This window comes from Aythya fuligula, chromosome 9 (assembly GCF_009819795.1).
Source record: "Aythya fuligula isolate bAytFul2 chromosome 9, bAytFul2.pri, whole genome shotgun sequence".
NCBI lineage: Eukaryota > Metazoa > Chordata > Aves > Anseriformes > Anatidae > Aythya > Aythya fuligula.
Window position 1 is genome coordinate 16,843,093 of NC_045567.1, and position 27,529 is coordinate 16,870,621.

The following is a 27,529-nucleotide window of genomic DNA, read 5'->3' on the forward strand; positions in this document are numbered from 1 at the left end:
ATTTCATAAAAACCTGCCTGCCTGTGCTCCTCTGTGCGGTGCTGTGTTTGGCTGTAAATGAGGCACGGTGCTCGCCGTCGCTGCCTTCTCCCACCTCGAGACACAGCTTCTGATTCCTCCCCAGTGATCAGTATTCACAAGGTGTTGCATTGTCCATGCCTGAAAACTTGATGGAGGTATTAAACTATACTCTCTGAAGGCAGTGCCTTCTTCTGTTTGGATTTGGGCTGGTGGGAGATGTGTTGCCAATTAATTACCAGCTGGGTCGGTTGCAGTCCGTTTCCCATCTGAGACGGGTTCCTGTTAAACTGCTGGTCACTTGAAAATGAAGCAAGAGGCGGTGAGAAAGGAGTCTCGAGAGTGTGCTGAGCCCGAGTGGCTTGAGAGACTTCAGACAGCTGGAAGAAACCACCCGTGCAAAATGACAGCGAAGGGTTTTTGTGGTAATGCCTTTAACTGGACTTAAACTTGTTCTTGTCACAGCAATACAAACTAACCAAGCAGTCACTTTTGTCTGTTTGTTTTAAAAACCAATCTAGCCGGAATGAAACAAAATGTAATTTGGGCCTTCCTTGACAAGTGAAATAAAGTAGCTGCGCCGTGGGGCTTGAGCCCTCTGATCCTGCTTCCCTTGGGGGACTGCGGAGCTGCAGCTTATTGGGTGTCTGGTGGCAGTGCCGAGATCAGCCCTCTGATTGAGACATTCTCACTCCCATGAATCAACAGGAGGTTTTGCATTAGCTTTAAGGCTGCAGTTTCACCTCAATTTCAAGGTCTCTGTTTTAATCTCAAGCCTCTCCTTTCTTTCCGGAGAGAATTCCATTGATCCAGCGAGCGCTTTGCTTTTAATTAGCATGGTAGAGTAGAGGCTCACCCACAATACTAGGAAATAAAATGCTTAAATGGCTAAAAAGGGATTTAAAAAAATGCAATTTATTAAATGATTTCTCTCAGTGATGTGTTTAACAGGTATAGAAGACAGAATGAACTAAACCAGGCTTTGGCATTTAGGAAAGTGAGTCATTTTTTCTGTTGCATCATGTATAAACTTTTCCCTTCTCATGTATGTATGGTTGAAATTACTTTGAGGTTTTGAATTTTCACTTCAACTCTCTGTTTTTTATTATTTTCAAACATTACTGAAAGTGATGGTTGATAGTCTTTAATACTGTGCTCACATCTCCTTGCTCTTTTTTTTTTTTGTCATTGTTTTTTCTGTTTTTTTTTGAAATAAGCCAGTGCGTAATGTATAGGTGATTAAATGAGCTGGAGATTTAGTGGTTTCTCATGTTTAGGTAGGAGTGAGAGGTAGGTGTGTGGATGGATCCATAACACGGTGCCAAGGGGTGCTGCTGTCAAATAAACTTTACTTGGGGGACCAACCTGAGGCTCTTCGTGCATCATGGTTCTCTCTTTTCAAATTCTCAAGCGTTTGTACAGGTTCCTTGAAATCAGTTTAAAGATCACGAACATGGTGCTGTTGCAGCCTACTGAGGCAGCAGACAGGTGAGTTTTTTCTTAAAAGAATGCAAAACAATATAAAACCCTGTGGGATGAACATCACCCACAGGGAGTTCTTGCTTGGGATTGTTCGGTCCTTATCCAATTTGAGCTCTGAGGTTCTCCATGCAGGAGTAACGCTATTGTTCAGTGCCCAAGGACTTTTCAAGCATCTCTCTGGGAGCTTTCCCATCCTCTTTTATCAGTCATCTTGGTTCAGGGCAGGGCTTGCTGTGGCTGCTTTTACCCAAAAAGCTGGGTAAAGTCTTGAGCAGACAATAAACACTAAGAGAGGCTGGGACCAACAAAATGATGTGCAGGCTTCTTGGCATGAAGACATTCAGCAGATGGAAGTGTGAAACGTGCCCTCATCTGCCCGTTTTGTAGGGAGAAACAACAGAACTTGATGACCTTCTTTCTGAGCACTGCAGCAGAGAGGGAACCTGCCTCAACCCCTAGGTAGCTGGGCAAAGTAACATCATCTGGGCCTCAACCCGCCAGGAAAATGGTTGAAGAAAAGGCAGCTCTTAACCAAATTCTTTGAGTTAGTGTTTGTTTGTTTGTTGTTTTGCTTTGTACAGCTTTGGCTCAGTGTGCACCTGGGCCTGGTTTATCCTTGCTCTTACTGTTTGTATTTTTCTTCGGACTGAGCTCCGAGGGTCAGTATTTCGTACAAAATAGCATTTGTGATAGGGATTACAGTGATGAGTACAAAATGAAATTCAAAGGGGGAAGACTTGCTAGGAAGAGCTGAAGCAGCCAAAAAAGGGTGCGACCACAGCTACATCACCCAGCCATGGTTAATTTTTGTCTTGAAGAGCTGCATTTGAGGAGGATATTATTTTTCTTTGTCCAAAAGCAAAGCTCTTACCCTCCTTTATGGAAATGCTACCCCAAATGTTGTTAGAACTAGCATACAACCCAGTGTACCTTGTCTCATTGGAAATACGTTGATAGATCTTGTCAAAGGCTGCGTGGTCCTCCTCTATTAGATCTATTAGAAGGATCCTTGGCGACTCTTCCTTCTGCCAGGGAGGGATTTCACAGCATGCTGAATGTCAGCCGTGACTGTGTGCTGCTGCCTGGAACGTGCTTTGCCAAGGGTTGAGCTGCAGCTATGGCATCCTGGAAATGTAAATCTAGAAAGGGCTTTAGGAGAGGATCCTTTCTTTTTCCTGGCAATAGCAGGAGCTCAGCTGGCAATGGTCCTGTGCTGTGTTTGTCATTGCTTTGTCACTGCACTTTGGGACCTGCGTAATTGGAGCGAGTCTCTCGTGGGGTTGTCTCCATGCCTTTCACCCACCTAGCCATGCATATACAAAATACGTGGAAGAAATTTGCCCTTGGGCCCATTTCTCACGTGTCCCCGATTAGTCATTGCCTGGAATCTGAAAGACCAAAGGCCTGCAGGAACCTCATGACCTCCGACAAGTCCGCCAAGGTCCACTGGGGAAGAGTTCAGCAGTCTGAAGGGCTCACCTGATTACAGCGCGGCGCTCAGGCAAAGGGACTCGCGCAAGGTTATCTTGAATCTCATTGAGCATTTCTTCTCATTACAGTCCACAAGACAACCTGCTATCTTGCTGTAATGGGGTTTTACGGGACCTAGCTGCAGCGTTGCACCACGTGGAGAAATGCCAGGGTGCCAGATGCCCTCTAGTGCAGTCGCGGCAGCATCGCTCCCCGCTCCCAATGCCAGTGGCACCCATGTCCCCATGCAGTGTGGCAGCAGCTGGGCGATAACTGGAGTGAGCAGAGCTGAGCAGGGACCTTTATTTTCAGCTTTAAGGGGGGATTTCAGCCATAGGTTGAGTCTAGGGAAAGCAGTGTGAGGCTAGATTTAGGGAAGAAAAAAAAAAAGAGTCCGCAAAGCAATTTGTTTCTGCTTTCCGTGAGCAAGACTTCCAAAGGAACTCAGTCAATTCTGCAGTACAATCAACAGGACTGGAAAAAAATACCAAGTGAAGTAACACAGTGGCTGTGGTAAACATGAACTGAAGCCTTGGAAGTAGCTAATGGCATACCACAAAAGAGTCTCCTTTCACCCACCGCGGGCCGTGCCAGCAGCAAGCGCTGCCAGCGCTGGCTTCTCGCAGAGGAAAGCATCATTTGGCTCCCTTTTGGGTTTCATTACTCTTCCTGCGCTCCCTCCTGCTCGCAGCAGCAGCCTTTCCAGTTGTAAAGGAGTGAATTAACTCCCTTCGTGTCAGTGATGGATGAGGCGCTTTCTCCCCCTTCAAAGGGGCGAGCCGTGCCGGCGGATGCGGTGCCAGCCGAGGTGAAAAGTCCAAGCGGGACGAGGGAGCCCGCGGGGTGACCCGGCTGTCACTCGGGACACCCCGGGGACAGCTCCCGCTGGTGCCCTGGTTTTGTCCCCCTTTCAATGGCCTTGGGCACGTCCCTTAACACGCAGCAGCCGTCGGTGCGGGATTCGGGGCCTCAAAGGCTTTCGGGGGTGCTTGGCGGCCCCGCGCAGTGGGGGTCAGCACGCTGGTACTTGGGGAGAGCTCGTTCCGGGCGTCCATGGCTAATCACATTAAAGGTGACCTCATGGGCAGCACTTTCCATTGTTGCCATATGTTTTGTCCAGCGCTTGAGTGATGTTGTGCATTGGAATGTATTCATGCGTCGCCTAATTTAATCACCAGGCTTAATCCCTTCTCCTGTTCTACACTCTTAGAATTTACTGGCTCCTTTCTGGCCTCCTGTGCATTGTCTGGGGCTCCTTCAGAAGCTAAGGCAGACCCCTGGAGATATTTTTATTTATTTACTTCCAGAATGTATTTAAAACAGAAATCCCAGCAACAAGCCCGGCAAGCTCTCCAAAGAGCAAGCGGTGCAGTGGATGCTCTAGGAGGCTGATCCTTCATCCCTGTGATCTTTTTCTTCCATCCTTTCCACAGAGAAATTAAGGATTAGGCTCCTGGGTTTAAAAAAACAAAACAAAATACTACGAATGGAAAAACGACCGAGAAAGCTGCGTGTCTCCTTTTAATATTGTTGGAATAAATAACTAATTTTACAGAGGCTGTCTCTGTAAAATATGGTGTTGGTTTCTGCCTTTCAAGCTTACTGCTTTGGTACGGACAACTCCAATGCCAGGACTGACCGGACAAAATTAACCCAACAAAGCCACGAGTCCGTCAAGCTGGGAAGCTGGAAACTCTGATTTATGCAGAAGTGCTGCAAAAAAGCAGAGAGCTCTCTGCAAGAGCTGACACGGTCCACAGAAGTCAGGCATTTCTGGGGAGTGGGGCTTTAAGGATGATTTCTAAAGATTTTTCTGTGCCCCAGCTGGCTCTGCAGGGTAGAGGTATAGGTTAAAAATTGGAATTAGAGATTCAGCTGTCTTGTGACTCGCTGGGGATGGGGTCAGTCCTGGCAAGGGAAGGCAGTGATGAGATTTTAGAATGATACCCGATCAGGTTGCTGCTGTGCTCAACTCCCAGAGGCAGGAAACCTTTTAGTTTTCTTACACTTGCTGAAGCAGATCGTTGAATAAATACCTCCCAGGGTGGCTCAGTTCTTCGATTCTCCCTCCCCGTGTGCTGGTACCCACAACTCCGAGCAGTGCAATGCATCCCGGATGGCTTTGAAACCTTAAACATGGCTTGTCCCGACTGAACTGAATCGCAGTCTTGAGCTTTCGTGTGTGTGTCTCTGTGTTAGCATGCAGGGTTTCTTGCAGCTGAGCTCCCATGTGTGAGCTTGCCGATACCCTGCGAATGTGTGTTACGCTCTGGGTTTGATAGGAGGAAGGAGGGATGACGTAGAAGATTGCAGATTTGCGACCGGCTTTAAAAATAGTTTTAAAATGTTATGGATCTTCATTTTGAAGAAATGCAATACTGCTTGGAAACCACAACTACTGAACATAAACCATGTCGAGGCCCTTCCATATGTTAAATAACAGTGCGGAATAGAGGGTTGTGAACAGCCTGCTGTGCAGGCGGGCTGGAAGAAGATCACTGATCTTGCCCCCCGCGCTCCAACCCGGTGATCGACAGCGCCGTCGCGGGCTCTGACATCAACTTGGCTGCGCAGCAACGCTTTACATTTTATACCGCACCTTTTCAGAGAGAACCTTGCCAGAGCCCTTTCCGAGGCGTGCACACGCCGAAATCGCTTCCCCGCTGAAGCGCAGCCGCGTCCAGACCAGAGCCGGAGCCGCCCGGAGGGAAGCGGCCGCGGGTTAGCGGGAGGGCAGGGTGCCCACCCCGCTCCCAACGCCTCGCTGGGACAAATCTCCTGGCCCTCGTCCCTTCCCGCTTCCGTCTTTTCCCAGGCTGTGACAGAGGAGCTGTGAGGTCCCTAGGAAAGAGCGAGCGGGAGCAGGTCACTGCCTGCCAGAGGAATTCTACCGGAGCCCTGGAGCCAGCGGTGGTTGCGCGAGCAGCAGCAGCAGCCTGCTCTCGCCATCCGTGGGAACGGGCAGGGATGTCCTCGGAGAGCTCGGGATCTCCTACAAGCACGTGGCACGTCCTGAAGTTTGGTGAAGGAACCGGGAAGAGGAGAGAGCTGGCGCTGCGGGATGCCAGGAGGCGTTTCGTGGCGTGCGGAGGAGATGCTCCGTGGGATGCAGGGGGCTGAGCGGGTGCGGCCGGGGCTCTCTTCTCATCCCACGCTGCGAGCAGGGTTGGGGCGAGAAGTTTTGGCCGAGGATGCAGAGCAGCTGCCTGCTATTTTGTGAATGACGGCTCGTGCTCTAGGAGTGCGTGGAACAAGCAAGTCCTGGCAGGCTGCAGCAAGCAGCGAGGGAGCACAGATCGCTCCCAGGGAAGGAGCAGGGCTCGAGTCAGCAGGGCTAGGGCCGGGCTTTGGGTCCACCAGATGTTCACAGCAGCACCCCAAAGGATGGGGAAGGACAGTGGGGCTCCTCGGCAGAAATCAGCACGGTGCGATCAGCGCGTTCTGCATCTTCCCTGTCCCCGCTCCACTTTAACGACTTGCCAAAATAACTCAACTTGGAAACACTGTTGTGATCTCTCTTTGTTACCTGGCAGAGCTCTTATCGTGTCGGCACAGGGGCTGTTCATATTTTAATGGGTTTATCTCTTCTATGGAGGGTATTACAAGCTTTCGTCTGTCTTCCAGTGCGGCTCTACGGAAATCCCTCCAGGCACAAGATAGTACCTGGACGCCGAATTAATCTGCGCTCCTGGGTTCTCACAGCTCCATTAGGGGCTTAGCAGGGGAAGCAGTTAGCATTAACAAACTTAAGAAAATAGGATTTGCTGGGTTTGATCTGCCCTCGGCTCCTCGTATCCTCCCAACAGCAATGACAAAGACTGGGCACATTACGGGAAGACACAAAGTGGTGTCAGGGCTGATTTGGAAAATGTGTATCAGCATTCCCCAAGGGGAAAAACCTTGGGGGGGGAGGGGGAAAGTTCTTCTATATTCAGGTGCAATAAGAGAAACCAAATCATTTATCCTCCTGCCACATTCCCCAACACTTCTGCACCCCCAGCTCTTACCTTGTGTTTCCACATGGCTTGGGCTATCAGCACATCCAGGGCAGTGTCCCATCCTCCTGCCTGCTTCACCTAGCCACTGCTTTGTGTTTTCTCTGGCAGGAGGTTGCATCAGCTCTTGGAAACCAGCACGCATCAGGCACTTTGCGCAGGGTGCTTTGTCCTGTTGCTCTCCATCGAATCCATGTTGTCTTTCTTTCATCTTGAACTTTTACCTTTGCTGGTGTTCTTGGTTTTTTTTGTTTTTTTTTTTTTTTTTCCATGAAACGAACTGCCTGCGAGCCTTGCTGTGTTTTATTCATGGTGTTAGCTCCTGAGCAGGGCTGGGTATCAATCAGTGTCTGAAGCTGTTGCCTCTCCGGGAGCTGTTCCCTCCAGACTTCGGGCTCTCGCAGAGTAGCAGTGCCAATTGCAAAGGTAATTGAGCCCCGCGTTCAGGGATGACTGTCAGGTGTACAAAACAGAGCATTTGGGGATAATGACCTGCTACGTGCAGTACCCACGAGTAGCAGCATACCGAGCAGCGAGTTGAGGGAGGTTTCCACTCGGTTGTGTCACTTCTCATCTAAAGCAAACAGAGAGCGCGTCGACTGCTTTTCTTGAGTTTTTCAGGCTCTCCTATATCCTTTGGGGATGGGAATGCCTTAGTGATGCCTTTCTGCTCAGGCTTTGCTCTTCATCAGATCAGAATGACATATATGTGGGTTTTAGTACTGCCCTCCATGCGAGAAAGCTGTGGTTGTGGCAGCGGGATGGCTCCGGTCCTGGGCACGAGTGGCCCTCAGGCCACAGATACCCCATACAGAAACACGTGTCCGCTCTGCTGACACTCCTCATCTTAAGGAAAATTTTACATCAGTTGTATGCTTGAAGTTTCTCTCCTTGTTAACAGTGAGAAATATTCCCTTTTTTTCATGGTTACTTTAACCCCTTTGGCTGACCCGTTTGCTTTGGGATTTTCAGGCCAGCGAATGTATTTGCTGTTCTGCCAGCCTCGGCCATACAGCGAGCTTTCCTATGAACCAGGGATTAGGATGCCGATGGATTCTTTCCATCCTAGCACCTACTTTGTGCTGGAGGAGCAGCGCTGGGTGCAGGCTGACCAGGTGCTGTGGTGCTGGGCTCCAGCCACGGGTGCTCGTGGGCTCGGCGCTGCGGTGTCAGCGTTGCGTTTCCCGTCTCGCTTCTCACGAGGTCTGACCTGTTCCCGTTCATACCCCTTGTAGGTCCCAGCAGCTCAGCTGACCTCTGGCTTTTTGCTCTTGCTGTTGGCCTCTGGTCTCTCCTGGGGGATTTCCCCTCTCTGATGAGGTGCGTGGTGTCAGAGCGCTGCCCTCCGGCCATCGGCTTCTTCATCTTCAGGGCGCTGTTACTTAACAGCAAGCTGTTTGCTTGGAGAAGGGTCAGTGATGCCTTCCTAGCAGCCCGTAGGGTTGTTTCAAGTTCCTGATTGCACTCAAGCCTCCTATTAGAGTCTTCATCCTCCTCCTCTGCCAAATGCCTGCTTTCCCAAGTGAACTTCTGTAGCTCACAGTGAAGAAGAGGCCGTTTGGACGGGCAGGACCCAACTCTTCCCTGGTGGAAAAGCCAGGGAGGCATCGTCAATCTTCAAAGCACAACACTTTTCTGCAGCCACAAAACCCTATCGAGGCAGGTAAAGCCCAGCTTGTGAAGGACCTGTTATGTTATTAAGCGAGAAGTTCCTTCACACGATGAATCCAATTGTCTGTTGTTGTTTCAGAGCACCAGCAGGGCTGGAAAAAGTGCTGGGAGCTCAGCAAGAGCCGGGAGCGCTTTATAGAGTCTGGGAGACAGGCTCTGAGTAACATGAAGCGGCCAAGCAGTGAAATTTGGCACGCATCTTGTTGGTGTCACAGTTTTTTATGTGGCATTTCCTAGGCATGTTTTGCTTTTATTTTAAAATTGATGTATGTGTAGAAAATACTTTAACTTCATTGACAGTTCCCTAGTGGTCTAGAGCATGCGGTGCTGTGTCAGAACTCGTTAGTTTCTGAAGAAGATATTTTTAATCCACCAATGTAAACCCTTTTGCAATTGTATAATCTTTATTTTAGTCGTGTGGTTTCCTAATCATGCATCTAAAGAATGAGCTCATCCAGTTTATAAATTACAAAGAACGTGAATGGAAGTGTTCAGTTCTCCTTTCTATATAAATCTGGTTTTATTTCTCCGCCTATTGCGTGCTGTGTTCTAAACCTCCAGTGCCGGCAAAGTGTGAGCGTTTAAAAATAAACTCATTAGAAGTTTATATTAGTGCCAAGTGCTGAAAGTTGTCTCCTGCCCCATCTTCCCAGAAGGGCTCTTCAGCTTCGAGTTGCAGCTGCGAAATAAAAGCCAAGGGTACAATGCCAGCTTGCCTTCGGCTGACAGCATCCGTGTGTCTTTGCAGAGGATCCAGTAAAAGCTGCTTGCTGGTATTTCTGTGCTACCTGCAGCAGAGGTTTGGGGGGCTATGAGACAACAAAGCAGCACCTGTGTGTGCTAGGGAATGTGAATTGGTGTCTGCTCCTGGGAGGGGGAGACCCTGGAGTCCTCGCTGGGTCCCAGGGGAGATACTTGGAGAGCAAGATCTGCTGCAGCCTGAGGAATAATTTAGTAATAACTCGTTGTGCCTTTGGGTCCCAGGCTGGTCAAGTAGGTCGGTTAGTTTAAGGGGAGAAGCAAGAGAAATGCTATCTTCCATCTTACTATCTGCTAGGGATTCGCTGGCTGTAGATGTGTTTTATGTGCTTGTGTTTGCCTGGGTGGACTGCAGGCAGCAGCAGGGATTCAGGCCAGAAGTAAAGCCCCATATGAGTTTCAGCTCCTTTTCCTAGGTTTGACTGAGTTTCAGGTTGACATTTTCCTTTAGCCCCATGCATGGATCTTGGAGCCTGTTAATAGATGCAGCTCGCTGGCTAATGCCTTGTGACAGAAGGGACGTGAGAGAGATGTGGAGCTTGGTGGTGCAGAGTGAGAAAAACCCGAGGTGATGTGTTGTACTGCAGCAAGAGAGAACCTGCCTGTACGAGAGACCTCGAGACTGGAAAGCAAAGCAGGGACGGAGAGGAATTGCTGTAAGTCACCCTGTGCTGTGCTGTCCATGAACACCCAGGTGTTCTTCTGCCCCGTGAAAGGGGAGAAATTAGCTTAAGCTGACAAGGAGTTTGTCATCTCAGCTCTGTTGTCTCATGCACAGGAGCTCTGGGAGGTGCGTTGGCTTGTTGTAGAGCATGCTAGGTGCAGCATGATCATTGCTGATCCCTTCCTGTGCTCACTGTGCACTGCAGGGCGAGGGTTGGGATGTCTCCAGTGGATGACTGGAGTAGGAAGAGGGAGGAAGAGCAGCTGACAGAGATGTCCCCTCTAGAGCACACTTTCCCCAAGGAGCAGGCTCATGGGACAGCTGGTTTTGCCTTTATGTTTGTGCTCAGGTGCTGAGACTGGCCAAATTTTCGCTGCCTGCAAAGCCAGAAGGGAAGAACCACACCAACCCAACGTGACAGGTCATTAGTTGAGCTGGCAGCAAGCTTCCCTGCCTTGCCTTTATCCACTGGAGGACTTCTGAGGTCTCCTTTGCTACCCCATCCTGTCCTTCCTCCATTGCTTCTAGAGAAAGGGGCAACCAAGGAGAAGTGCAACCTCTACCCAGGGTCTTTCTGCAGCAATTTTGATCTGCAGTGCAAATCGAAAAGCGACCCAGAGGGAGAAGTGCTCAAGAGCAGCTTCTTTAAGTGAAAACACAGCTGTGAGGTTTGCAGGCTGTGCTTCTGTAAGGGCTCATCCAGTCAGCACAGCCAGCACCGCTGCAGCCCTTCCAGCACGCAGGAATTGGGAAATCCATTGTGAACAAGATTGAGTTTGATGGCCTGTGTGCAGGCAGATGGATGTATTTTTAAGGGACGAGGTGCCAGAAAGCTCTGTGATTACGTTACTGGAGCACGGCTCGTTTTTTGTGGTTTGAAAAGTGAGTGTCAGGACTTCAGGGTTATTTTTTTTTTCTTCGGGTCAAAACCAAAGTTTGGGAGGGGCATAAAAACCTGCTCGATGACTAAGTTTATTCTTAAAAAGCTTTCTAGAGCTTGCTGGAGAGGGGAGCCTTTATTCTGAGAGGGAGCCCATACCAGTCTTTTCAGACCTCTGTGCAGACGGGGTTATAACTGTGTGAGTGCCAAGGGAAGGTGAGACCCCCTGCCTCTCAGGAGAATGTTTTCAGTATAATCTTTAGATCCAGTCCCCTGGGTTTTGTTGTGCAGGCTCGTGTTCTGCTTCACCTCCTTGCCCTGGGTGCTCTCTTTCTGCTTGAATACCACTCCGTTGGAGGAATTACCTCGAACAGTAGAACCAAGGCTGGCAGCAGCACGATGCCCTCGTGTTGACCCGAACCCGGGACGTTTGAAACCGTTGACCTGGTTATTCGGCTGAACTGATAATACCTCTGAAACCCTGCATGTGCAGAGAAAACTTTCAGTCTAATGACGGAGGTTTGGTGCTCAGAGCCAAGGGGGGGATCCGAGCCAAACCATTTACTCAAGGGGCATGCAGAATTTGCCCAGCCGAGTCAATATAGGTACTGGCAGCGTTTCAGCAGCCAGAAGGCTGCTCCTCGCGCTCTCTCCTTGTTGGAGCTACCAGGCTTTATCGCATGACTGGGCCCCTAATTGCTGCAGGTCTGAAACTTTCTTTAAAACGAGGATGGCTGCTGGCTGCACCAAAGCCCAGGCAAGCCTGGAGGTCCAAGGCAGAGTAGAGAGCACCGTTCCCCCTTTCTGGCCTCTGTGGTAATGGAGAATCCCCAAAATACAGCCAGCTTGCCTTACAACCCCACCAAGACCTGGCTGCTCAGTGGGGCACCGGGTCCCTGCAGGGACCAGGAAGCCCAGAGCTGTCCGTGCAGCGTGGGGCAGCTGCCTGGAGCCTTTCTGCTTTCCCTGATGTCTTCTGGCTATGTGGGAGGGAGCGTGTGGAAACCCTCAGCACATCGGTGCCTGATGGATGGAGGAGCAAGGGCTGTCCCACCGCCAGCCAGCTGCATCCCCTGCTGGATTTTGGGATGTAGCAAGTGGGAGGATGTTGCCAACGTAGACTGGAGCCATTGCCCTCTGTGCCCAGCACCACCAGGGGCAGGAGGTGACTTTCCTCAAGGAGGTGGCACCACCCTCACCTCGAGCCTGCACCAAATGTTGCAGGGATCGGCCACATTGCTGTAAATACTTTCTCTTGCTCTGTCCACCAGTGGCCAGGCTGTGTGCCCACTCCTGTTTGGTTCCATGGGTGCAATGCTCTCCTTCACTGAGGGAACTACATCCAGCCCATCAAACTGCCTGCCCCCGTGAATTTCGGCGCCCTGCTCCTCTTCAATTTGGGTGTATTGCAATTGCGCCTGGTAGCGAGCGAGCCTATCCATCACCGTATCCTCGCAGATCCCAATTACTCCTTCTGACAGCTCTTATTCGCGCACCTCCCTACGCCTCTGACATCTCAATTATTGATGGGGCTCGCCTGGGAGGCAGCGGCTCTGTTCGCAGCGTGGCTCCGTTCCAGCTCCCCTTCCCATCGAGTCCTCGCACACACCACGCCGGGCGTCTCTTTATGTGCAGAGCTATCGGAGTGGAAAGGGATCTTTATTAGCGTGCGAGAGCTTCGGGGCGACGCTACTGAAGGGGGCAGTGCAAGCCCAGTCGCACACAGCGCTGGGAGATTTCCTCTCCCCCTCCTCTCCCAGCGAAGCCCAGCAGTGTCCTGGAAAATGAAATGATCTCCTGCGTTTAATGCTGACCAGCCTTCCTCGTGACGGGGTCACTCTGCACTTGTTTCTGCAGGAAAACTGAGTTCCCTCATTGTCCCTGCAGGCACCAAATCCTATGTTTTGAACAACAGTGGCCTTTCCTTTGTCCTGGTATTTATTCGCTGGCTTCACGGCAAGTCTTTGCATTCTGACACACACGAGAAAAGGAGCTTCAAAGCAGCCTGCAGTGCTGGAGCAATGCTGTCAAGTTGGTTAAGAGTTAGAGCTGTGCCAGAGGGAGTATTGCAAAAGCTTGTTTGGTTTGTAGGTCTCTGCCTGTCTGGGGGGCTCGGGATGTCTCGTGACATTGCTGCAGTGGAAGTCAGATCAGAGGAAGGATAAAGTGGTCGATCGGCTCCTGACATCTCTCCAATCCCCAGCCTTGCCCTGCAACCTTCCTTGGTTCAGAAGCGAGCAGAGGTTTGGTGATGTGCTTAGGGAACAAAGGCAGGAGGAAAGGGCGGCTGCTGGAGGAGATGGGGCCAGAAAGGAGCAGCAGCGCTGGGCGTGCAGAGAGCTGGGAGGGGGCTGGCAGGAAAAGATAATTGAGTTTTGCTCTCGGGGATCTGTGGTAGCAAGAAAAACCCATGGAGTAGATCTTCCAAAGCACCGAGATGCTGGGACCATGAGCACCCTTGTAGCTGAACACGACAACACAGACGTGGCCACGTGGCCAAGGGTAGTCCAAGCAGGGCTCAGCCTTCGGTGGCTCCAACAGCAGAGGGGACCCAACAGCACCGTGCTGGGTGGGTATGGACAGCTTTAAGCTTAGGAAGCAGTCTCTGCATCCCAGCTTGCCTCCTGGCAGTGCTCAGCTTGTCCTTTCCTACCTGCCTCAACTGCTCTGTTTCATTTCTCTGCTGCTCTTGTCGCTGCAGGTGACAGCAGCATCCACCTGCCTGGCAGCAGTGCCCCGGGCGGGCACATTTGGTCCCCGTTACGCAGCCCTCAGCCCTTCCTGGCACGGGTGGGTAAGCAGAGAAGACGGAGCCTGCCAAGCAGGGTGTGTTGTGTTTGTCTCGAATGCCACAGCCAGAGAGAGAAGGGTTAAAATAACAGAAAGCTGAAAACGCATTATCTTAGGGAACTGTGATCTTTTCTTTCTGGCTAGGCAGGATCCACGGGACCCTGTCCCCTCCAGATAGCGAGAAGGTCACCCTCCCATACCTGGTTCCCCCGGAGCTTTCCCATTCAGGCTGTCCAAACAAGGCTGTTTTCCTTCCCAGCCCTTTTCCTTCCTTCCCATCCCCTGCACTTGCCTCCTCGCACAGAGCTGCCTCTGGCCCTGAGTGCTGCAGGGGGCACGGGGCCCAGGTGGGCTGTAACCAACGGCGTGTGGCTAGCGCAAGCCCAAAGGCCACTAAGCTGAGAGAGCTGTAAAGGAAAGTCTCAGGCAGTCCTCGGTCTGTCCCAGTCAGATTTATTGATAAAAGTAGCCAAAGTGTCCTGATTTTGGGCTTTCTTTTGTTTTTTTTTTTTCTCTGCGGTGATGCCCTTCCCTCAGAGTACCAGGGTGTGTGGAGCTGTGGCTGTGATAACTGCTGTCCCTTTTGGCTCAGACCTTCCTTCTGATGTTCTGGCAGGAAAGCTTTGGAAAACCTGGCCCAGGAAAATGGCCTTGGGGAGTTCCCAGTCCTTCCTTCAGTTCCTTGACCCAGGGGGACTCAGGTTGTAGCCAAGTGACCTCTGCCTCTGTCAAAGCAAGGTGATCGCTCGCCTCTCTGGGGGAAGTTGCTTGTTTCTTACTGACCTCCTGCTCCTGTGGGGCATCTGTTGTGCACCGTCGGAGCATCTGGAGAGGCTGGAGCTGCTGCCTGGCTGCAGAGATGTCAAGTAAGACGAAACGTCCCCAGCTGGCCCTGCTAGTCCTGCCTCAAACACCCCTCTCAGAGGTGGGACTGAGCAATACGCCAAGCTGCAGAAGGGCAGAGCCTACAGAAAGCCATAGATTGTGATACTTCTGTCCTGGACACACGCAAAGTGCAGACACATCTTACGTGCTGCTGCAGGGGCGTGTTTTTTGGGATGGTTTACAGGGTTAAGGGCATGGAAGTCCCAGGAGATCAGCTGGGTTTGGCCTCAGCCTTTGTACTTGGATATTAAGGCAGTGACCAAGATGGTGAAGTTTTCCGTGATTTCATGGTATGCAGTTTTATTTGGGTCAACGAGAGCGCAGCGTATGACTTTGCTACCCTGTAGGGAAGGGAAAATTGGTGCACCATCTAATGATTCAGCACATGGGGTTTCTTAACAGCCTACGGGAGAAAGATGCTTTAATTCTGTGTTCATTCCTGAATAGGCTGTTAATTTGAGTTAGCAATTTCCTTGGACCCCAGAGGAGAGAGTCTGCGATCAAAAGGAGTGGCTCAATGCCGCTCCCTCCTCCTTCCCCTGTTTAGGAAGGCCAGGCTCATGCTAACAAACCTCTTTTGACTTTTGGCCTTTGCTGTGGTCTTCCCAGACCTGCACAAGTCCTGAAATGATCCAGCACGATCCAGCAGGGGTTACAGCCCTGCCGTTAATAGTCTGTCCCCCCAAAAAGCTCCGGCACTCAGTGCGTAAAAACTGCAGCAATCCCCTCCGAAGGATGCTGCCCCTCTTCCCCCACCTGCTCTCTCCTCCTGAGGGTCTGTAACCCTTCTGTAGAGGGCAGGGGCTGCACCTTGGGGCTGCAGGAGCAGCCTCCCCTCCTCTCCCCTGGGGCCCAGCAGCATTCCCCTGGGGAAAGAGGCTCTGCTCCGCTGTGCCCCCTCCTGCAGATCAGCCCCGAGCTGTTTTCCGGGCAGTCCAGCGTGTAAAAACCTGAAGAAAAAGCCTCCCTGCAGAGCTGCCCTGTGGAGAGAGGATTCATTTTTCCCCCTTAAATAAAAGGAGCCGAGGCCGAGCTTGAAATCCGAAAGCCCTTGCCGAACGCCTCCTTGGAGTCGCTTCCAGGTCCCATCACAGCCTCCTGCCGGACGCGGGGCCAAGCTGCAAACCCTTCTAACAGCTCTTTAATAACTCCGCGCAGGAGGAAAAATCTGTCACCTTTCCCTCTGTGGTTTCTCCTCTGTTCTAATGCGCTGGGGGAGCGGGATGGAGCCGGGAAGGTTTTCAGAGAAAGGCTCGTGGGAACTGCAGCTGCCGATGGCGAGCGCTCGCTTCTCTGGTGTCTGAGGGCAACCGCAGCCGCTTTGGTGAGGGGCGGTGTGTGTGGGTGGGTTTGGAGGGGCGAGCCGCTATGACCCATGCATTTCAGAAGAACCACAAACACTTTAGAGTAACAAAGGGTGGAAAAAGCGAGAGGTTTCTGCAACGCATGTGACTTCGCCCTGAGGTTTGGAACCCCGCGCTATGTTCCAGGCCGCGGTGTTTGCGTGTCAGTCTCGGCGAGTGAGCTCTCTCCCACAAGCCTCGCTCGCAGTTGCTGTGATGACTGAGAACACAGCCTAAAACCTTGCTTTTTTTTTTTTTTTTTTTTCTCTCTCTCTCTCTCTCTCCTCGCTCCCCTCACCCCCTCTCTCTGCAGCTGAAGCTCTCGTTTACCTTGGACCAGGAGAGCGGGATGCCTCAAGGCTGTTATATCTATCAGTACCGGGACAGCAACAAGTAAGTCCCACGGCAGATTGCACGCAGCAGATAGGGGAAGGTGCACCGAAAGGAATCTGCCCCGTGTTCTGGCACAGGGAGCACAGCTGCTTGTACCACTTAAAAGTAGATTAAAGCAGGCTTCGGGCTTGACCTGAAGCTGGGAACAGCTCCTGTAAAACCAGCACCTATAAAACGCACAAGGCTCTGCAGCCCCTCCGTCCTGCAGCGTCTGAAAAAGCTGGTCACTCCTTTTATTTGCTTAAAAGGCCAACATTTGGGTATGGAGGGCTCTGGCACTCAGCCAGCCTCTGCCCCGGGGGTGTTTGCAACTGAAATCCACCCTTGTTTTGTGCAGGGGTGACACTGGGGGAGCGGGCTGGGGGTCAGCATCCACACCTGAGCAGCCCTCACCTCTGCCCAGAGAGATGCAGCAGCCTGTCCTCTCTGCTCAAGCTCATCTGTGGGGTTGCCTTTTGTTTGTGGGCACTACAGCCCAAGTGCAGCCATCCCCTCTACTTTTATACGATACTTTATGAAGATATTCAAGCATTGGATGTGTTTGGAGCTGAGTCCTCCTTTTCGAGGTATTCTGCCTATTTTTGCTAGCCGCCATAGCAAGTTGGCACCCACGACGTTTTTATTTCAAATCACATTCTCATTATCAAATCGATGGCAGCAGCACAGTTCAGGACATTTCTGTGTTCGTGCTGGGTTTCTCTGCATGAATACCAGCATAAATCCATACCCGGTTACCTCCACCTATGCAGTTGTGCGGCTTGCCAGTTATTGCAGGCTAGCCCAAACCAGGTTGGTATATGAATTTGTCAATGAGTGCAATGCCCTGTAATTAGATCTGCTCTGAAACGCTGAGAAGAACAGCCCCGACAAGGAAGAAATAAATCTGCATGCGGCACCTAGCTCTTCCTAAGCTGAGAAATGTGTGTTTAAAAAAGAAAGGGGATCTTTTTCTGGGAGAAGAGCACAGAGCCCTTCCTTACCACCTGTGAGCTGGCAATTAACCCACGGTACCCGGTCCCCATCCTGACCGTTTTGGCCCCACAGGCACGAAGGAAAAGAGCTGCTATCTCCAGCACCACGAAGCCAGCAGGGAGACGTGCAGTTAAGTGCAAAAGCATAAAACCAACACGAGAAGAGCATTCGATTTCGAGTGTTTAAAAGGCAATGGCACACAATGGGCAGCGAGGAAAAGAAACCCCTCAGACCTGTTGGGTTTTGTTAAGGATATTTATAAATCCCACGTTTCTAATTGTGCGGGGTATATCTCAAAAATCAGCAGCCGTGTTTTCTGCCACAGACCCTCCTCTCCCCAGGCTTGTGTGCGCGTTTTGTGCCATTGTTTGAGGAAACCCCTGGGCTGGGAGTGGAGCTGTTTTGTTTAAGCGCTAAGGCCAATAGCAATTCAGTTGGAGACGTTGATTTTAGCCCTGAGTGGTCCAGCATGAGACAAAGTAGCTGCAGCGTGTTGGCAGCTGTCGATGTAGAGATGTATGGCTGTGACCTGCACTTCTGGCAAGCGGGGGAGCCAAGGCACCAGAGCGATGCCAGCCGGGATCGTGCGTTTGCAAAGCACGGTGCAGGCAGGACGAGTGCAATTGCCAGCAAACCCAGACCTTGTGCGTGTCTGACAAATCCAAATCATCATTACACCTCCCTGCAAGGTCCTGTGCGTTGTGTTTTATAGCTGGCTCAACAAACCGGGGGCCTGGGGAGCAGGATATCCATTGCCAGGGGGAACCTTGCTGAATCTGAGCCCAGGCTTATCCCCTGTGCCCTGTGCTTGCAGCCCTGGGGCTCGGAGGCTGCTCGTCCGACAGACTGAAGCGTGAAGGTCTGTGCTACAGCTGACGTATTCTTGCAGGTAAAACGCCCTTGAGCCAAACGTGTGCTCGGCTCCAGTTGTACCCTCGGTGATTTTGGAGGAGTTCACGTGCGCTGCACCTTTATGGCCAGCAGAGCACTGCATTTAGGAACCTGACAGCGTAACAAAGCATCGACTCGGTGCTGCTTTCCTGTCTCTCAGCCCAGCAGAGACCGTGCTTCTCCAGCACCGGGACTTTTACAGGGCTAATTTGCTATCCGCAGAGCAGCGTGGCAGTTGTCATGATACTTTTTCCTTAGCAATTTCCCAGGGTAAATTGTAGGGTTTGCGTTCTCACCAGCCTAGCGAGGACTGAACAGCACTGATCAGGACCCGAGGGGATAAGAGCTCTTCTGCGCTCTTTAAAAGATGCCCCTGGAAGTTAAAGCACCACATTTGTGCCTGCTCCACGTCTTGGAGCTGTGTCCAGCCCAGAGAAGACTCGCTTGGTGACATGCTGTGCATCCCTGCATGGCGAGGCTCTGTGCCACCACGGTCACCAGAGGAGTGTCCCTTCCCCTCCAGGTGGCAAATGCTGTTCCAAGCTGCAGCCAGACGGGGCCACCGGAGAACAGCGAATGCTGGCCTCTGCTCCCCGAACAAAGGGCCGGAGGTTGCTGAAAGCGTAATTACGAGAGCAATTAAAATTTCTATCGCTTAGGCTAGCAGTGCAAGTGCCATTCAGGCTCTTACAAGGGCAATCAATTGGAGTTTGTTCTCTTTGAAATGAAACCCTATCAAGGAATTTGTGCCTGCTCCCGGCAGCTTTTCATCCCCCGCCTACCTGTAGCGCTACGGCACTGGGGAGACTGGTGTCAGTGGAGCCTTCACCTGCTCTGCTCCCCTGTCCCCTGCTGGGATATATTGGGATGTGATGGCAATAAATAGTCCCGGCGGAGGTGAAGGTGCAGTGCTTGGTCCTGTTTGAGGAGAGAGGTCGTCGCTGCCCACCCTGCAGGCACGGGGAGAGCAGGGGACATCTTTTCTCCCTGTGCTTCCTGCTCGGACCCAGCCACTTCCCTCTCCTTGGCTGCCAGCCCTATCAGCCTGCCTGGCCCTGGAGGAAATTACTTGACCTCACGCAGATGAAAGCTGTCTCCGTTCGGGTTTTAAGCCACGTTACTTAAATTCTCCTTAACGGGGATCAATCAGGATAATCTACAGAGGACAGGGCTGCCGTACCTGGCTGCTTTGGGCAGGCTGCGTCAAGGGGGACAGCCTGGTGACATGTGCACGGTGACACGCTGAACAAGAGCATGCTGTCAGCTGTCACGTTGCCCCAGAACAGTCACAGGCAGGGAAGGCCAGCCCGGCCAGCCTTCCCGCAGCGTGACTGCAGCACGGATTTGGTGTTTGGGCTGGGGCTGGCTCTGCTGCTGCTCCCTCCTGCTGGATCCAGCAGCAGAACCCACCCAGGCAGTAAAAGGTCATCAAGGCCATTTGCATCCACTTTGGCTCAGGAATCCTGTCTTACGACACACAAACTCACTGATCCCTGCTTTAGGATTGCGATGCCAGCTGTGCTGAAGCAGTGCCTGGCACCTGAGCGTGGCCGATCCTGCTCTTGTAGGTTGCCAGGCAGTGGGAAGGATGAGATCAAGAAAGGTTACGGGTAATGGTGGAAGATTTCTTCCATCCCAAGTACAAAAACCAACTCATGAACACCGAAAACCAACTTGAGAACCCCCTAGAAGTCTTCTGCCTGTATCTAATAAATAGAAAATGTCATCTCTTCTGCATTCACCATCGCTATCCAGATGCTTCTCTGGATCCCATCTCACCTCTGCTCACCTACCCACAGCAAGCCTGACTCTTCAAGTGCCTTTGTCTGCCCCCCAAGACTCTCTGATTGCTGCCACCTTCCTCAGATGATGCAGTGCTCATGGCCCCTGCCATCCCAGACACAGCAAGGAGCTGCAAATCCCTGTCAAGATTCATCCCGTTACGTGGGCCATATTTGCACAACATTGTAATGCTTCCTCGTCCCCCGCTGGTTCTCCTCTAGCATGGTTTTCGTGCTCCCTGAGCCTCCAGGTATTGTTTTCTTCTTCAGGTCTCTTCCCATGGCAGGAGTGCCGTTGTTGCCGATGCACCAGCCTGCGCTTCAACAACGAATTTCATTTTAATTCCTCGCTGCAGCTGGTTTTGTGCGTGTGTGTGTCAGGATTATGAATTCGCAGCGGGGGCTTTCATGTTCTCTTCGGAGTAATTTCTAAACCCAGAGGAGCAGCATCTTGCGTGGAACCACTTAGAGACCTCTTACAAAGGCAGCCTGGGAGTATTGATCATTTTTCCTCTCCAGGGACCCGGAGCGTTACGGATAGAGCTGCTGTGTGGTGTAGCCACTTGCGGGCAGCACCACACAGCTCTTCAGGATGAGAAGTGAAAAATAGCTCCAGTTGAAAGGAAAAGTGGTGCCCCCTTTTATATAGAGATCAATGATGCCTGGTACATTGGATTATCACTTAAAACACCAGGACTTCAAATGCCAGGGTGCATGCACTCCTGCTGCTGACAGGTTAGTGATATATAATGTTGTTTGGGTTACCAACCGAGCTCCTCTCTGCAATCTTTTCCTAAGGTGAATATAATATCTGCAGTGATGTACCCAACGTTACATCAGGAGAGCCAGCCTATAATTATGCTTGAATTGTTTGAACGGGTTATTTGTCACTAGCACATTAGCTCACTCCATTTAGTGCTACCAGCCAGGGCTGCGGCAGGCTTGGTGTAAACAGAGCTTGGGTGGAGGTTTTGGTGTTTGTTTGTTTGTTTTAATACAGAAAAGCAGAATTTATTTGGGTTTATTATTTTTTTTTTGTTTGGAGAGCTATTCAGTAGGAGTGCTAGGTACAAAATCTGTAAAGGAGCTGACACAGCACAACTGATTTGTTTTCAGATGTAGCTCCCAGGTGCACTCCTCATGTTGGACTTTAGCATGGACCTGTTGGGTTTGCAGTGAGCTGGCAGGTTTTTCCCAAGATGTTTTGTGGTTTTGTTTGTTTGTTTGTTTGTTTTCTGAGAAATTGAGGCTTGCAGAGTGGGTTTTCCACGCAAACAACTGCTGCATAGTTCACACAGTCATTGGGTACCCCACTGCCTTGTTGCACGTTTTTTTTTTCGTGGCATGCATCCCTGCAAAGCAGCACTTGTGAAGGAAGCAGCTGTCTCTCCTGTTGGCACCTGATTTTCTCCTTAGTGATATGTACACTGCCCTGCTCTGACCTGCGTGGCTCAGGGAAGTCTCTGAAGGCTGCATCTTGTCTTGTTTGTCTTGTTGCAGGCAGGGTTTTTGTGGGGGAAATCCACGTACGTGTAATCCCTTGACATCTCGGGCTTGGATGGATGCCGTCCAGTACCAATTATTCACCTGAAGCTTATGAAATGCCTTGTTTAGATTTCAGATCAAAATAAGATTAATTCAATTACTCGATGTCGCTCTGCCAGCTAATGACAAATTCTCTGTGGTGGAAATTTCACCTTAGGGTGCCCTGCTGGACAAGCTGGCTTAGCTGGGCAAGGCACGTCCTGCTGCCATGCACTTCTCTGCCTGGCCCTGGCCTCAACTCCGCACATCACTAGGATTTTGCAACCATTTCCCAAGATTTATTGTGTTGCAGGTAGCTGCGCTGCCCTGTGACTCTTTCCTGGCAAGCTGTGGCAGGGTTTAGCTGTGTTTGGAGGCCATGAGAAAGCATCAGAGGCAGCTGGAGTTCAGTAAGCCCGTATTTTCTTTGCTGAGAAGGAAGAATACCACTTGGGTTGTAATTAGCCCCTGTGTTTAAGACTAAGCCAGCCTGCTCTGGGCTTACAGCACTACCAAGATGTAGTGGAAGGTGTCTCGGTGTGGATAAGCATGGGAATGGAAGCAAAATGCAAACCAGGCCATGAGTTAGCACTGCGGAGAAGATAGACTGTACCGAGCTGATGACTAAGCAGGATGGAGTTTTTCTTTTGATATCGTGGCTTGTTATTTGTTTGACTTTTCGGTGCCAAACTTTGTCCGAGTCAGCAGGTGATGTGGGTGCTTCACCTGCCAAAGAGTAAACACTGGAGCTGGCCAGGCAAGGCTGGGAAATGAGCGTGTCACCAAATGTGGAGATCAACCACGTGTTTTGGCGTAGGTCCAGCGTGGGCTAAATCGTCCAGGAGAGCCAGTCTGCACGTTGACCTTTAAAACTCCTAAAGATACGTAATCCTTCCTGCCTCAAATATACGTGCCTGGCTTCCTCTATGCCACAGCTGCAGACTGCTGGGGCATGCTGCGAAATTGCGTTTGTCACCCGAGGCGTTGAGCTGAAGGGAGTTGTTCTTTCCCTGCAGAAGGGACCCTATGGACATTTCGAGGTGGAAGAAGGGTTCTTACAAAGGGCTCTGCCCAAGGTATTACTTAGCTGCTTTTCTCAACGCAGACCTGTCTCCTCCTCCTCCTGCCACCCAGCTACTTTAATAACGGGTTGCCAGCCCTTCAGTGCTGTGGAAATAGTAACTGCCAGCTCCCCGGCGTGCTGCTGTGGTGTGGGGGCTGCAGACGGCAAAGGTGGCCAAGGAAACCTGCCTTTCCCCCGTGTGGGCAGGTGGGATTTGAAGATGATGTGGCCCCTTCCAAACGAGCACGTGAGGCTTTCCCTGATGCCACAAAGCCCACGTGTACCAGCAGATGTCTCTCTAAATCCCCATGGGGTACCAGGACGGTTGGTGTGTTCTCCTGTTCTCCAGGTAGGGCTTCTAAACCCCAGGCAGGGTGTGTAAGCTCCCTGCTCTCTCCCTGGTTTAACCAGGAGTCTTTTTTTTTTTCACCTGTGTCAGTGTGCTCACTTGGTGAGGAGCTGCAAAACCTCCCTGTCAGTGGTAGGTGTCTGGGTATTCGGTGGCAGTCAAGTAGGTGAGAAAATCGGCTGCAATTGCGACTGAGTCAGAGATGCTGTCTCCGTGTGTCATCCCTGGAGATCTGTTTACATAGCCATTTGCTTAACAATATGTTTGGAAGCCCTCGGTACCATCTTGGCACCATTTCCCTGGCCTATATATGTCTGTTTAGTGCCCAAGGCAGTGAGCTATATCTGAGCTAGGCTTGCTAACCTATAAAAAATGTGGATTTTTTTCAGTAGCGCTGTATCGGACAAGTCCCTGATTAGCCCTTAGGTATGTGGCAGAGGGCAGGGTGTGGGGAAGAGCAAACGTCCTTCTTCCACAAGAAGCCCCTCTGACTTTTACCTTGAACCCGAGTTGCTGGATCGACTTTGTGTCCAGGAAGGTCCTGCCCTGAGCTGTGATCTGGCTGGAGAACCACCAGACACCGTAACCATCCCTCTCCCAGCAGGGTTTCTAGGCATATCTTCAATTACAGATTCAGAAAAGGAGCCCCTTTTTTGGCTTAGTCTGTGTCCTTGAATGCACAGTCATGGTACAGAGCGGCTTCCCTGGGTCTGGGTTTTGCTGTGCACTCCCCTCTGTGACATTACAAGCTGGGAGCAGCAGGCAGGGGCACGTGCTGTGCCTTCTCCTGTTGCTTAGGATGTGCTTTAGGTCCAAGTGATGCGAAGCTGCATGTAGTGTCGGGCAGTGAAGTAAGAACAAGGACAATGAATAGGATGCTGAGCACACAGAGCACACGTTGTGCTGGCAGTGCTGATGCTCTGTTCGGAGAGACCTTCCCGTCCCGCTCGCCAGCCTGCTGTTTAATCTCTGCTTTCTGCCTCAAGAAAGCAAGGGCTTTTGGTTTGCCGCGGGCAGGACCTCTCCGGTCTGTTCAGCACTAAGCTCTGCCGTCCCTCGGGGGATCCGCAGTGTGAGCTGGAGCAACTGGGTGGATTGTCGGCCAGCTGGGATTGCTCTCTCTCAAAGAGCAACTGGCTGTAAGCTGGAGCATTCAGTCTAGAAGTAAAGCACACAATAAAGGCAAGAGGGATTAACCCCTGGCAAAGCGTCGCAGGAGAACACCAGGGAATTCTCCCTCTCTCAAGGACAAGCGTGCGCCTCTGGAAGATGTTTTAGACACTACAGGCCAGTGGATTTCCCAGAGCAGCAGTGACCTGAAGCCCTCCAAGCTCTGCAGGTCAGCTTCTGTCATATTCTTCCCCGTCTTAAAATCCTGGCACACCACTGCAGTCAGGGGAAGGGACCAGCTTTGCACTGATACTGCTCGCTCCTTTGCAGAGCTGGGTTTTGCCAGCTGCTGTGTCTGGAAGAACAGAGTTTGCTTTGGGTCCTGGTCCCTCCCCATGTAGTCTGCCAAGCTGGCATCCAACATAACCTTACTGCTTGGAATGACGTCCTTGCAAATCAAAAGGTGAGCGAGGAGGCCTCTCTCCTTACCTCCTCCCGAGCAGCAGGGGTGAGTGGTTTTACTTTACTGCCATCCTTTGCTCTGGATCATGCTGCTTTTTCAACTTTTTTTTCTTTTTTTTTTTTTTTTTTTCCAATCAATCCATTGATGAACTCTGTTCCCTCCACACCTTCATGCTTCTGCATCCAAAAAAAAAAAAAGAGCTTCATATCTTAAGGATATTTTGTGTGCTGTGTCGAGGTCACCCTGAATGGGGTTCCCATTACAGCTCAGCACTTTCACCTCTTCCAATTAGCCATGCATTAGGCAAGCTGGAGCCTAATGGGTTTGGCTTTGCCAGTACTGTCTGAAATGTTCACAGCGATGTAAGAGGATTTGGGCACAACTTCCTTTCAAGTTAATGGAAAGATCTTGCTTGGAAGGAACCTGCTTGAGGATCGGCGTGTACTTTGCATTAATGTTTCCATTAATTTTAATGGGAGATGGTTCTAAATTCCTCGGATCAGCTTTGAGCATCTTAAATTTTGTGTCCTTCACCTGCCTCATCTAAAATGGGGCTGATGAGCAGAAATGCTCTTAACTGAGCAGTATCATTATTGGCCAAGGTGTCCTGCAAGTTTTTCTGCCTCTGCCTTCTCTGGAAATGTCCCGTTGTTTGGTGACCCCACTGGGCTGCTCACAGCTCAGCGCACACAGCTGAGCTCCAGGAGCTGCTCCCAGCACAGAGGCTTTCTCCTGGCTCTGATCTCATGAGCAGAGCAACTCCACGTCCCCTGCTTCCCCTCCTTCTCTCCTTGCTCTCTGCCCTCCTGCTCCTCTGAGCACAGCAGTGGTTAACTGCTACTGAGCATCTCTTGCTGGTCAGCTCACTGCTCTTTAAACAGCCTCATTTAGGAGAGGAGTAGATGCAGACCCCAATCACCTCAGTGTAATCGGGTTAGCAAGCAGCTGCACATGCACTTGTCCTGGCAGCTAAGAAAGGCCCCACTGGCGGAGCCCTGCTGTCTGCACAGCCCGACATCATCCCAGCAGCAGGCAGGAATGGCTGGCTGAGGCAGGTGTGTAAGGACTGATCCTTCCCCAGGGTCTGCCCTGGGGACATCCAGAGGTGCTTTATACTGAAGAGTGATCTGCAGGCAGGTAAGGAGCCAACTGTCAGGGCATGGGGATGTGCAGCAGCCCCCAGGGCAGCAAACAGCACATGAATTGCCCTTGGCACCCGCACTGATGGGGTGTTTGAAGAGCTGCAGTCATCAACGTGCTCCTGATACAGGTAAACACGAGGGTGTCCAGGGCATGGAAGTGTCCTTTGGAAGAACCACGTGCACCCAGAGAAGCGGAGAGGCAGCTCTGTTGCAGTGTAGGGCTGGGCACACGTTTGCAGGGTTAAGGATGAGCTGGCAGGGTCCGTGCTACCCGAAGAGATCTGCTGTGAACTGCTGGCAGGGTAGAGCTGCGAGGCTGTGCAGAGGGCTGCCCGTCACTCCCCCCTCGGCCAGCCCAGGGTCAGCTCCAGCCCCCAGCAATTAGCGAGACGGATTGAATTGAGATTGATCTGTCTACTTGCGCAGAGCGAGGCGACTCCAGCAAGAAATTTCTCCTCTCCCTCTGTCTCCACGTTAAAAGGAAGGAGACCTTGTCAGATTTCTGGATAAATGGGGAGCGCGGGGCAGGATGGAAATAAACGTTGTGCTAATGCGTAGGAAGAATCATTTGGACAGAGAGACATCATTGATATGGCCGGGCTGCAGCTGATCTGCATCACTCTGCTGGAAATTGTGCCTTGTGGTACAGCTGCTGCAAAAAGCAGCGTTCAGTGAGGTCTCTGCTATTCACTGTGTGCTTGCAGCACGTTGCAGGGGAGAGCAGAGATGCAGGGGCTGGTTCAGAGCAGGACTTTAAAGCATTTGTAGCAGGCTGGACCAGCGCAGAGATGCCTGCTGCAGGGGATTCATCAGAGTTGCCTCCTGGGCCACTTGGATTCAGCTGGAAAACTGGGCAGGGTGTTTTGAAGCAGGGCTGTTAGCCCTGAAGAGTTCAGTGGTCTGAGTCCCAGCACGGCTCCTCGAGCTGTTCCGCTCACCAAGGAGCAGCTCTTGTACCCGGAGAGCTCGCTGTTTGAAGGACCCCCCAGCAGGCAGCCTGCAGGGTAAGGCTGAGCACAGCCCCTCTGGAGAGCAGACAGCGAGGAAGGATGCTTGTCCCAAGATCCCTGGTGGGTGCAGCCATCCCAGGGCTCCCAACCACGCACGGGGATGCTCTCCTAGCTGGCAGTGATGCTGCTTCGTGTGTGTTTACCCAGGGCTTTCATCTGCACCGTGCCAGCACGAGAGCCGCTGCTTGTTCTTGACAGCTCAGCTATTGTTGCAAAGTATGATTTAATAGCAAGACTTGATTACAACATGCAAATGTAGCTGCTGGGGGACTATCTCAGAGGTTTGTGGAGATTAGCTGTTAAATTGGCCAGTGCAAAAACATTATTAAGCAGAGAATATAATTACTCATCTTGTGCTTCTGTATTGTATGGAAGAGACAGATTTGTTTAAAAGCCAGCAAGTCCTATACAGAGAAAAGACTTGTGTAAATGCCACATCATGTACTGCTGCACGTTGCAGCGTATTTTATTAGAGAAGCAATCCTTAATAACAACATTTGGGAACATGTGGAAAGAATCCATTATATTATCCTGCGTCGTAAAAGCAAACCTAATGCCTGTTCTGGGCGAGGGCAGTGCAGATATTGAAACATCTCCTTTCGGTGGTGGTTGATTGCTTTTATGGAGATTGTATCGTATGGATATAAACAAATCCAGCACTTGATGTGGAATCTAGGAGCAGGGTTTTACACTCAGGCATCTATCTTCTCTCTGTGTGTGTTCCCTCTGAAATGCATCAAGGTTCCCATTAACACCTTAAACGGGGGAAGTAGGATTAAAGGGAGACTGTCAGCACGTGGGAAATGAGAATCGAGGTGTGTGCTTGCTGTCACTTCTTACCTTTCAGTCCTAGGGTAGCATACAGGGCTCCTAG

At 51.2% G+C, this 27,529-nt stretch overlaps 1 protein-coding gene across 1 annotated transcript in view; it reads left to right on the forward strand.

The window, feature by feature from the left end:
* The window catches only part of DIS3L2 (DIS3 like 3'-5' exoribonuclease 2), a 188,494-nt gene that overhangs the window by 136,627 nt on the left and 24,338 nt on the right, over positions 1-27,529 (forward strand). The window contains exon 15 of the mRNA XM_032193590.1: positions 16,271-16,350. Coding sequence (XP_032049481.1) covers positions 16,271-16,350 — 80 coding nt within the window. The remainder of the gene's footprint in view (positions 1-16,270; positions 16,351-27,529) is intronic.